We start from the raw sequence: 12806 nt of genomic DNA, 5'->3' as shown, positions 1-12806 counted from the left end.
CAGTAGCATTTGCAAGTCAATGCTCAAATTTAACCCCTTCAGTGTGGATTCGCAGCCTGCATTCAATATCCACATTCGAAACTGTACTTTTCTCGCTTTTCTTTTTCTTTTTTATAGTCAGCAAACAAGTGTTAATCATCCTGATGATCTTGCATAGGGAGTTTGCCATCAAATGAGAAATTTTAATCCCAAACTGTCCCATGTTTGACAAGATTTTATGACAAATGTTGTAAGTATCATAACAGTCAGATTATTTTTTCATTTTTATTTTATTATTTTATTTTTGGAGAATTTGAGAGCCGTCCATTGTACAGATTGATGAAATTCCAGTGAAAATTGAAAGGCTGCGTTCCATCCTCTGGGCTCTGCAACAGAAATTTTGATGAAATCGCTGTCCTGTTTAGTGTTTACAAATGAAAACATTGTAAGAAAGACTAACAGCCATCGCCTCAGTTTCATGTTTTGCAGGCCAAAGACTGCAGAGGACTTCTGAGCAGGAACACAATAATGCTACAGCGATGGAATTCCTGAGATCCCAGATACACATGCCTGTGGGCGTAAATGTGTCAGCGCCTGTTTTATGTGAGCGTACGTGTGCGTATGTGTGTCACAGAGGATATTTATTTGTATCTGCCTGCTTGAGGGGGGTGGGGGGGGGTGTATTTGCGTGTGCATGTGTGCGCATGTGAGAATAGCTGCTGCTGATGTGGGTCATTACCTCTCCTTTTCCCTCAGGGGCCATGCGGCAGGAGAGGACAGGAGGAGAGAGAATGGAATCGGGGAGAAGGATGGGAAGGGGGAGGGGGTGGGTGGGAAAAATTGAGGGTGGAGGAGGTGGTGGTGGGGGGGAGGGAGTCTGAGATTGTGTGTGGATGAGTGTGAGTGCTGGGAGGTGGGGTCCCTGAGGAGCACAGACCAATAAATCACCGTGCCGTCTCTGTGCTGACACCCAGCTTGTCTGATGAGGAACAGAGGAGGAGTGGGGGTGGAGGCAGGGGGAAAGATGGGGGGTGAGGATGAGGAGGGATGGTCATCGTGACAACACTGTGGCATTGTCTCCGCGTCACTCAGGCCCTCACTGGTCAGGAACCGCTCTCAGGCTTAAACCTAATAGCATCAGGCAGACAGCACCTACACATCTAAAGGAGTTCTTCTTAATCTGGAAAAAATACTCTGCTGTTGTATAAAACGACCCTTCACAAAAAAAGCTAGAAAAGCACCATTTTCATAATTAATAGAGGAGAATAGGAAGAATGCTAGGTTTCTTTTTAGTACAATTGCAAAAACCCCTTAGAGTCATAGCTCTGGTGATTCATCAATTCCCTCAGCTCTGAGCAGTAATGACTGTATGGGATTCTTTACAAATAAAATGGATTATATTAAAAATAAAATCATTGGCATCTTCCCGAACATGATTACATCGCCTTCAATAAGAGAGGCAGCACTGGAGGTGCCTAGACCATTCTGATCTAGTCGAGCTTTCTAAATGATCACAAATATTTGCTTCATCTAAACCTTCAACTTGTATGTTAGCCCTAATCCTAATTAAAGTATTCTAAGGAAGCCTTTCCTTTCATTACTCTCCCATTTCAGATACTATTAATCTATCCTTAATAAACGGACATGTACCAATGGTTTTTATGGTTTTTATGGTTGCTGTAATTAAAACTGTACTTAAGAAATATTCTCTTGATCAAGATGACGTTAAAAAAAATCATAGACCTACATCTAATCTTCCTTTCCTATCTAAAATTATTGAGAAAACAGTTTCTAATCAAGTGTGTGAGCATTTCCACAGCAATGACCTGTTTGAAGAGTTTCCGTCAGGCTTCAGAGCTCATCATGCACTGAAACAGCTCTGGTGAAAGTCACTAATGACTTCCTCATGGCCTCAGATAATGGACTTGTGTCTGTACTTGTCCTCTTAGATCTGAGTGCTGCATATGATACTTTGAACTGTAAAACACATTTGTATGAATGGCTCCGACAGTTCACCCGAGACCAAATCCTAATAATGACGATTATTGTCATGACGCTAATGACGCTTGTCATCATTAAGATTTGGTCTTGGGTGAAGAAATACTCCAGGAATACACTGCAATGTAACAAAGTCCCTCCTCCAAGCTTTTTGGTGTTTTTTGTAATGTGTTTTTAAGAGGAAAACTAATAACCAGGAAAATAAGACATCCACTCATAGTTGCGTTGTATGATGCAACCACATATGATGGCATATCTAAAAGTATGCTTTACATGAATCTAAACGTGATGAGGATTTATGCACATTATTTTAAACTTCCATTCACATCCATGAATCTTTAATGTTGTATGTAAAAATATATGTATATATGACTCATTGACATTTCTGTATTTTCTATGTTGCACGTGTATTAGAGGATGGGTGCAAAGTAACTTACTTTTTGCTAGTTATGTCTTTGTCTCATGATCACTTGACCATCATGAAGTTCAAAACTCGATGTCATATCTGAGTGTCTTCAAGTGATCAAATAATTATTAACTAATTAAATCAGAAAATATGTCAATTTAAGCTGCCATGTAAGCCATTCAAAGCACTTTACATGCAGTGAGGGAATCTTCATCTGTGCAGACAAAGAGCCTGCATAGAATACCCATGAGCTAATGTGACATCATTATCAGGTCATCGTTTTATGTATATACCCTTACACAGGTGTTTATCTGTGGTATGTATATTATGTTTCTAATGCATGGTGGCGTACACTGTACGAGTTTTTGCCCTTTTCGGGCCGATTCTTCAGTCGTGCGAGAATGTTTTGGATCGGGCAGAGTTTCAGCTTGATTGTGTGTCCTGCGTTGTGTAGTACACAGGGGGCAACGAGTGGCGATTTGCCTCTCACAACCACCTCCCGATCAGGAATCGGACGGTCGGTTGAAAATCAAACATGTTAGAAATTCAGTCGGCCCTCGTGAATGATCGTGAATGATCGTGAGCGATCGTGAGCGCGTCCTGCTGTTGAAGCAGAGCTACGAGCCGATTTTCCCCAACTTCGCGCATTGCGCACGCGCAAACAAGGAAATTATTCTTTGTCTTATCAAACGAAAACATAGGAGTGGAGAAAAGCATGACGGCGGTACTTGTGACATGGAATCAAACTACGGAGGAGCAACTCGTAGAATTACCAAGGCAGTGCGTTTTGTTCTAGTAAGCCTCATATTTAACAGTAAGCATAGACACTTCCGCCTTTTTCTTCTTCTACTGTTGACTTTTGGCTTCCGGGTAGACGAGACTGATTAGCGTCATCTCTCTACGAGGCTGAGTTTGATGTGTGGTATTTGAACGTACAGTGTGAGCAGTAAGGTCACATCAGACCGTCGGGCCGCACAGTGTAAGAACAGATATCGTGAGCAGTGAACTTTTAAACCCTGCGGTTTCGTCGTACAGTTTGAGCTGTATAGGAGTACGACGATTGAAAATATTGTACAGTGTATGCCTGGCTTAAGTTGCTACCCTCTTGCCATGGAATATTAGGACATGTCCAAATATGGTGACACCCTGGCTTAACTGGAGATCATGTTATGTATGCTAGAGTTTCAGGTGAGTAGAAAGGTGATGCAGACCAGTTACCTAAAGCTGTGTGTTTCTGTGCCAGCGAAACATCAGGCAGATGTGCAATAAAGTCTTGGAGGAATAAAAAGCACAAAAAAAAGGTCAAAATAAACAACAAAATTCACAAAAACGATGTGCCTTTTAAAATCCATAGACTCATGCTCACATTTAATTCTATTTCCGTACAGGTTTCTTGGATTAATGACAGAGCTACACCAACTTTATTAATAGAAATACATTTATTGTACTCAAAAGGAAAACATGTGCCTCTGACTTACCCTTTGTTTCACACGCTCTCTCATCAGTTTCCTTCCACAAAGATTAATTAGATTATCTGAAATAAGAACATGCTGTTCTCCCCTTTAACATGTCCTGTGTTCTATCTACAGAACTGATCATCCTCTGTACCAACAATCCTGAATAAGAGAGATTTTCATTAGTCAATTTCAAAATTTGTGTTTACCAAGAATATATAGCAATACATTACTTCATAAAAGAGGAATAAAAAACATCCCCATGTTTTATTTATGATCGTAGAGAGCAGTTCACAGGCAAGATGATGAAATGAGACGAGAATAGGAGACATTAAGGAGAGAACTGAATTTGTCATCATTGCTCATACCTACAATGATGTCTTCGCTTTTAAATACAACTGGCTTCATTATAGAAAGTTATTTCATTTTGAAATAGCAGGAGTCTCTTTGGGAAGTGTAATTAAGGGTGTGTTCAGCATTGTTCAAACGTGATCAGCCAAAGCTCCAAGTTGGGAAGAAATTATGTCTTATATTAAATCATCTTTCTGCCCATGGAACGTTTACCTATATCTTAGGCAAGCTTTTATGCGTGTACAATATGTTTAAACTTTTGAAGTAATATTAATCCAAAAGTTTCTAAAGTTTCTCAAGGCTTTTGAGAAAAGTTTAGCTTGTTATAGACACAGTTGAAACCAGACACTTACGTAAACGACGTAAAAAGACTCATACGTTCTTATGTCTGACCAAAAGAAAATCATGAATTTATCATTTTCTAACTTAACTAAATATAAGGCCTAAATAGAATTTTATTAGAATGTAACTATAATATATTACTCACAGTCAGTTGAATGTTACTACCCTAAAAAAAAGATGTAATTACTCTTTTAACAAGAAGTAAAGACTGTTCTGTGACGGTCTTTACTTCTTAAATGTATTTTCTACAGATCTAAGGAAGATGGACTAGTGGTCCGGTTCACCTCTTTTTTCCAATACTGAGTCATCTTTTATCCCCAATAAAAGTTATAGCTTGACACTACGCTTCATCTGAAGTTTGTCATCTTTAGAAAAGTCCCTTTTGTTTTCATCCTCTTAAACCAAACCACTCGACCTCTATGCGCTGCTTGCTGACAATCTGGCCACTGCATGTAGGACCTGTGTAATGACTTGCACGGTGACATTTTCCCTCCTCCTACGGCACTCTCTGCTTTTCAGACAGGTACCGCGCTTGCTTAGATTCGCTGTATTTGCGTTTGACAAAATAATCTCCCTCAGACCTCATGCAAATTAGCGGAGCGTAAAAAATGTCTTGCAGGTTTACGATGTCCCATCAAGGGCCATTTTTATGTCCCGTTGCTCTGAGTTGCTGAAGTGAGAAGGGATGTGTTCAATCACTGGAGTTCGGCCAAAGCATACATACACACACACACAGATACACACACCTGGCAACACTCCTTCATCTGACCTGCCAATAGCAATAATATGTGTCCTTCACTTATCATTTTCTAGCATCTGTATTATCATACCCCCACCTTTGCACCGTGCAGTGCAGATTCATGCGTCCTGTGACTCTGAGCACCAACAACAACACACAACAGACACACATAACATGAAGCATCCTGCTGTGCAGCAGTAGACTGAAAAGCACTGCATTCCTCGTGAGTTTTCTGCTTTTTTTTTTTTCTTTTTTTCTTCTAATAAATGTGATCCCAGGATCCTGGAGGGAGGCGAGTGCTGTGCATTAAAATTCATGGGAAAAAATGGCAATAAAATCTTTCTTTCTCTCCCTCTTCCTCTCTTTCTCCACTCTTCCCTCTTCCTCTTTTTTTCTTGCTTTCATTCCCTCACTTGTCTGCTCAACGCAGGCACGCACACACACACACACACACACGCACGCACGCACGCACACACCAACACACACACACAGGGTTTTTTCATCACCCATGTGCACTCCTGCTCTAGTTCAATCTCCTAACCCTCCCACTGGCTCGTCTTTCTCAGCATCCCCCCTGCCGTCCTTCATCCTTTATTCTCTTCCTCCTCCCTGCCTCCCTCCCCCTGTTGCCCCCCCCCCCCCCCCCCCCCTCACACACACACACACACACACACACACACACACACATGTTCTCTCACAAATGCACACACACATCTATATTTTCCAACTCCACCTCTGGCAGGTTGTGATTTCCACTGTCAGAAATTGCTTTTTCAATATCTCTTTCTCTAATTATGAGCCCAGCTAAAGGGGTCGTGCCACCAGAATACCAATTTTTTTTTTTTCACAGTTTCCTGCCTTATTCTTCATAAATAGTGCTCTTTTTCTAGTTGGCAATAGAATGCACATAATGTACACACCCTTGCAAATATTGAATCATCATCACTAACGTGCCTCTGGTTCTTTCATTAAGATCCTTTTTTGTTCGTTTTTGGGACTTCTTGTGATTGGTCCGTTTCCGGAGGTCGAAATAACATCTTTGCTTCGCTGCCGCTGTCGAATGAAATTTGGGAGGGTGGTAGATACTGGTCGTTTAAGCTAATTAAAATGTAATCAAGTATAGTTTTTACACATAAGGTTCAAAATAATTAAATTCTGACAATGTTAAACATATTTAGACTGCCAAAGTACTTGAGTAGAAGATGTAGGTTCAGTCAATCATTGTGTTGTTTGTTACATGCATTTTTCATCCGGGAGCAGTAGGCTAAGAGACTGCTGATAGGTTGAGGTGGTTGTATTTTGGAGGAATTTGTCAAATGAATACATTTCAAAAACTGATTTGACGTTTGTTTGACCAGGATTCTGTTAGAGTAAGCACTGAAGTTTGTTTCCAGCTTTAGCTAGCTGAGCAACAGTGCTAATGCCGTACTCCAACTAGCTAGCAAGCTGCTGACGGTGTTGCTGCCAAATAACTCAACCTTCGTCATATGGGGGGGGGGGGGAGCTAATGCGCCATCTTGTTAGAATAAATGTATTTTGTGTGACTAATTGAAAGGAAATGAAGGGGATTCGGTGGAACGGGGAGTTTTGTCATGCCTTTGATGTATGCATGTTACTTTGATGTGTTTCTGTTCTGATTAGTGCGTATACTGTGATAACCAGTAACCATTCACAAGAAATCCACAGGGTTCTGCGTTACCAGAACAAGGCGTGTTATCTGTGCCATGGCTAGACCATGTTGCTAGAAAAAAAAAGGGGATTTCTGGGGAAGAAATTTCAGAAAGGAGTTGAGGCATCAGTTTTTCTTTTTCACTTCCAAGCCTCTGGCATGCTGAGGTGAGTGAAGGGTCTGCATAGTACAGTTTGAGAATTAAGAAAGGTAATTATAAGGTCATTGCTGGGATATATCTAACTCACGGTTGAGTCTCTTCTGTGACAGTGGGGCACATGGTGTGTAAGAGCTGGGTTTGGCTATTTTTCAACATGTCCAAAAATAAATAAATTGATAAATGAATAAAATCTTTTGCAGCTTTTCTCATCCTTTAATCAAATCATGTATTCTACAGTCTTATGTGTGTAGTGAGATGACACTTGCTGTTATTTTCCTGTGGCACCATGTCCTATACCCTGAAACAAAATATGGAAAAGTGCGACAGTGGAATTAGAGTTTAACTAATTTTGTAAAGTGAGCTATTTTATTTTGTTTTTTAGCTGTAAAACAAACCTTATTCCCACACAGAAACACATATTAGAACCCACACACGCACAGCACACATTTGTTTTTTGTTAAATTCTAACAATTTGTTTTGTCAGTGCCAAAGAGGAAAGCACATGTTACGGCAAAGTCAATTTATCTCCATAAATTGAGGAATATATTTGAGGGTTTTTAAATGCATCGCCGGGTTTGTGGAGAGAAATAAGGGGAAACCGCAGAATCTTGATACAACCACACAACCTCCTGCTCGCATTTTCAATCACTCCAGACACCCAGGAAAGGGTTAACCTCTCAGAGCTGTTGGAGCGTTGCGCTGATTGACGCGGGGAACCATCGTGCCGGCTACGCCGTCCAATCAGCGAACGGTCACCTCAAGCCCCACGTGGGGGCTCTCGGCGCTCATTGGCTCTCCCCCGCTAGTGTTTACCGTGCCGAGTCCGAGCCCCACGTGGAGATTTCATTCAATCACCTGAACAATTCCTTTGAACCCCCCACTCCCCTCGTCTTTATAAGGAATTTCGGTCATTTTTATTTTATTAAAAAATACCGCATATGAGCGGATCCATTTTTTCAATTATATATTCACGTGAGAGCTGAACCTGGCAGCAAAAACCGACAAGACGTTTCTCTTCAAGTATCACCAGGCTATTTGAAGAAAAGCGTCATGACCATGCTCCTGTTAATGACCTTTGCTGTTAAGTACTAACAAAAAAAAAAAAAACAACAACTAAAAACGTGAAAAGATGTCAGCTTTTCTATATGATATAGGGTTATGATGGTATGCATTTTTTTGGCCTTTTTTTTTTTTTACATTTTATTTTTTGTTTTTTAAATAGCAGCTGAAATGCAAGGTCCCGTGGAGGCTGGGATCAGAGCAGAGCAGAGAGCAGGGGGAGTGGGAGAAGTGGAGGCGCTGGGAGGATTGTGTGAAAGGAGTGCAGGCCAGCGAGGGAGACAAAAGAGGCTGCGGCTGTATTGAGTGAGCTGGTGGTGTGTCCGTCTACGAAGCCCACAAGCTTATAACCGCATCCCCCCCACCCCCCCTTTCTCTTCCTCCCCCACCTCCTCCTCCTCCTCCTCCCCACGCTGGCCTTTATGATTCACACGGAGACATATCGAAGAAGGAGACCATTATAAGCACCGAATCGTTGCAAGCGGAGTTGAGGACTGGAGGAAGAGAGAGAGAGAGAGAGCTCCCTGTGACCGGGTTTCCTCTCATCTCCGCCCCGGCCCTTTGCTGCTCGTTGAGCTCGGCGCGGCGCGGCGTGGCGTGGCGTGGGGCTGGAGATATAAACCCAGAACAAAGGAGCCTTGAGCAGGGGAAGGAGCGAGTCGAGACTAGCTCTGCCATTATCTTTTTTTTTTCTTTTTTTTTTTTTGAAACCCGGCCAAATGCCTCTGTGAGAGCCACAGCGGCACGTCGGTTCGCTTGGTGTATTTTTTGTTTTGTTTTGTTTTTTTTCCGCGACGGAGGTCTTTGGGTCCGAAAACGGAGACAAACACAGGAAGGAGGAATTAAAAACAAAACAAGACGAGACAAGACGCACCGGGAGACGAGCACGTCGGCGGCTACAATGTTCCCCCAAAACCGACCATCGGTGAGTAAAGGCGAGCTGTGGTCCGGTCCACGCGTGTACGGTGAGGGCTGTGGTCTCTGAGCCATGGGAATTACATTTGCAGCACCTTTTCCACGGCTTGTTCTGTAATTTTACGCAGAGAAAGTGGAAATATGTTGGACTTTCTCTTCATTCTTATATCCTTTATGTGGGGAGGGGGTGTGGGGGGGGGGCATCAAAGCTGAAACATAACGCTACTTATTTGTAAGCGAATATTAATGCTCTTTTATGGAGGTGAGGCAGAAGGTCCAACTTTCCCCTAACTGTCTTTTGTGTGCGGATCTCATGATTGGAGGCCAGCGGCAGGTCAGAAACTTTCAGCCTCCTGCTGTCTAATCTGCGCACCATTGTGCATTCGAGATGAAGTCCATTCATGTGTCTTCCCTCATCAGGAGTTGTGAGCAGAGGCGAAGTTATCTTGCGATGTCGCGACATATGGACCGATGTTCTTATGCTATACCATTGAGTAAAACAACAGAAACCTCATAAATGTAGGACGTGATCTAAACGTTTTACTTCAAAGCAGAAAGGCAGGAATTATTCTGAATGCTGCCAAAGCAAGTATTCAAATTTGAATGCTGTCCACCCGCTAAACTAAAAGTTTTGAATTAAAACATCGCTCATTGCACTCAGTTTTTGAAGATGCACCGATGGGAGGATTTTCTTGCCGATTTCTGATCCCCAATTTTATCTTGTTTATTTATTGCAAAGTTATGATTTGTCTCTGTTGGTTCTAGCAGAACTGGATTTGTCTTTAAGAACTTCAACATAAGAATAGCGTTCAAAACATTTCTTTTATTTATTTGTCGCTTTCTGGCCATGATAGTGGAGCGTGGTCGTGTATTATTTATATTAGGAGCACACTATGTGAGAGAGCATATGTTGTGATTTATAAGTTTTACTAATACTTCCAAACAAAGAAAAAAGGATCGCATTAATTGAAACTTCAAACCGCCTTTAGCGTTTTCCCATAGTGCAGTTGTTGTGGCTGCATTCCAACTTTCAGTACGTTGCTTTAATGCCTTCAGCCTTCCTGTTACCTGCTGTTAGTTTCTGGCTTTCTCGTAGATTTAATCTGTCGCAGACGGGTCTGGACGTGCTGCAGCGAATACAAATGGAATAGATAACATTTTCAGTCATTCACATCTTCTACACTGAAGACTGTTGTTTTCGGCCTTTTTCCTGGAAATATGGTGCATTCGCTGAACGTAAAATAAATCTGAGTTCTGAGTTTCAGACCAACTGCTCGGGCCCAATCAAGCTGAAAATTGGCCAGTTTCAGCCCGTTTGCTTGACGGATCCCCGCTTCGGGTTAATTTTTGTGAAGATGATCGATTCATGGGAGTCTGACAAACTGATCAAATCTGTCTCGCTAGTCGGGCCGTCTGCTCGAGTAGCCGGCCTGGGGTTGTGGTTTTAAAACGGTGCCCTGTTAAGAATACGGTGGGTGATGCTTCTTGATGTTCTACGCAGTGGGAGGGCACAAATGCTTTTAAACAACCAAAATGTGTCTTCTTGTGATTGAGGGGGGGGGGGGGGGGAGAGCAGCCTCCTTTCAGGCTCCTGATTAGCAGTGTGCAGCAACGTGTGGGGAAGAGAGAGCACCGAGTTACTCCCATTAAAAGCAGAGGAAAAGGCAGTCGCATATTTGTTTGGCAGAAGGTTTTCAAGCATTAAATGTTCAAAACATTGCAATACGTTAGTACAGGAAACCAGCCGGTGCCTGGTGTTGCCACCGTATTACGGCAAACTTGATCTGATTTTTTTAATTTATTTTTTTTAAACCCACACAGTGCTTTTCAACAGCTGGTAAAATATAGCTCTAAAGTTTCACAAATATCTAAAAATCTGCATAAGAAGGGTGGCGTGAAAGTCCTCCCGCAATGGGCCTGATTTGCTTCAGCGGAGTTTAGGTGAAGAGCTTTTTAAAACCGACTCAAATACATAAACACCGGTCCTCTGACTGCGAGAAGTATCAATTAAGCCCTGCTCATTTGCCTAACCCTCTTCTGTGTCCCTCAGTCATGCTGCCCTCCACCCCCAAACCCCCCCCCCCCCCCCCCCCCCAACAGCGGTTTGAGGCTCATGCCGGCGTAGTGAAATCAGCAGAGGCTCGCTGCGACTCGCCGCTTCGCGACACGGAACCAGGGAGACGCTCTTGTCCCTGTAAATAATGTTGAAAATGCTCCGCTATCACGCATTTTACATGGTGCTTCCACCTGCATTTAGCTTAGTTTGATAAAAGCCTTCCGAAGCGCCCCCCCCCCCCCCCCTGCCCAAACAGAAACATCGCACACACACACACGCACGCACACACCAGCAGCTGTGTATTTAGTACGGCTAAGTGCAGGAAGGCAGCACAGGAGGCAGACTGTGGGTCTGTGGTTTGCACTGTAAACCCGATCCCTCTCATCCCGCCTCTCCCCGCTGTGTTCCTGTGAGAGCTCCAGACCACATCTTAATGTATGGGCGGGCGTCCCGGGGTGAGCGGGGCAGACTGCGGCGGGTCTGGGTGGGACGGTCTGACCGGCGGGGAGCGCCCCCTCTACGTTTCGTTTCAGCCCCGCCGCAGGTCTGGACGCCGACGTGCGCTCCGGCCATCAGCAGCTCTCCGTCAGAGCCTCGCCTTCGAGGGCCACTCGGCACCGGCAAGCTGTCTTAGTTTCTGCAAATGCAAGGGTGGCAGCAGCCTGTCATCACTGGCTGTTCAAAGGACCGGACCCATGCACTTGCATAAATATTTAGCACATAAGTCCCAGAATCTTTAATCAAGTTACAGCAGGGGGTTGGTTTATTTTTAATCCGGTCTTCGGTTGCATTTTTTTTTTTAAACGCTGAAAGAGACTTTGTGGTCACAGCCAACTGGATGTAATTTAATCTTAATCTTTATGGCTCTTTACAACTGAACCTCTTCCTGATTCTTTGTTGGGTTGAAACGTGATAGTTTTTTTTTATGGGATCGCTGTTTTGTTGACTCTTTAGAGAGCAAGTACTCGTCTGTCTAAAAGAGAGCCAAATTTAAACTCTCTCTTTTTTTTTTTTTTTTTACTAAACATACTGCATGTTGGGTAACAATAAATAAAACATGGCACCAAAGGCTCAGAAGCACCACGTTGTAAATTTCCAAACAATTCTTGAATTCCTTGTATTTTCTCAGATGACTTTGGGATGCAGTCTGACGGCAGAAGGAGTACATGAGCATGAACCGGGTGCAGGTTACGATTCTTTGTCTTTTTTCAGACCAATACTGACAGAATAAAATAGCAGAGTAGAAACGCGTTACTTTCTGGTCCGTTTGCAGACCCAAACGGTGGCGTCTTCTACCACCTCGTAGGCGTTTGCCTTAAAATCTACGCGACACAGAAGACAATTTTAAAATGGACAGTTTAAGCTGTGCATCACGATTCTTGGTGTGGTTTTGAGTTATGACTAAGAACTGCTAAAATAGTGTTTATTGCCTCTGAATAAACACATGTAGCTAGTTAAATTCAAAGCAGTTGTCATTATATCTAGGTCTGCAATGTAGCAAGCACAAATACATGCTAGGATGCAATATTTGGCAGAATATGGTAATTGCCATTTATGGAAATTTTACAAATGGGATGTCTGGCCTGTCCAGTTGGATGAACTTTCACTGCCCTCGATGTCCACACTTGATCTATATTTTCAGTGGCTTAGATGGTGTAGCTTAAGACAATTGTGATTG

General features: G+C 42.9%; 1 protein-coding gene across 6 annotated transcripts in view; it reads left to right on the top strand.

Moving 5' to 3' along the window:
• Positions 1 to 8369: 8369 nt before the first annotated feature.
• The window catches only part of LOC118564167 (transducin-like enhancer protein 1), a 50208-nt gene continuing 45771 nt past the window's right edge, over positions 8370 to 12806 (top strand). For 5 of the 6 annotated variants that reach the window (XM_036141261.1, XM_036141265.1, XM_036141263.1 and 2 more), the window contains exon 1: positions 8370 to 9082. In XM_036141261.1, coding sequence (XP_035997154.1) covers positions 9059 to 9082 — 24 coding nt within the window. In that variant the 5' untranslated portion in view covers positions 8370 to 9058. The remainder of the gene's footprint in view (positions 9083 to 12806) is intronic. The other variant, XM_036141264.1, reaches the window with a different exon arrangement.

Source organism: Fundulus heteroclitus, chromosome 9, assembly GCF_011125445.2.
Source record: "Fundulus heteroclitus isolate FHET01 chromosome 9, MU-UCD_Fhet_4.1, whole genome shotgun sequence".
In the NCBI taxonomy this organism is placed as follows: Eukaryota; Metazoa; Chordata; class Actinopteri; order Cyprinodontiformes; family Fundulidae; genus Fundulus; species Fundulus heteroclitus.
The sequence above is the reverse complement of the archived record's forward strand: the minus strand, read 5'-3'. Positions and strand labels throughout refer to the sequence as shown.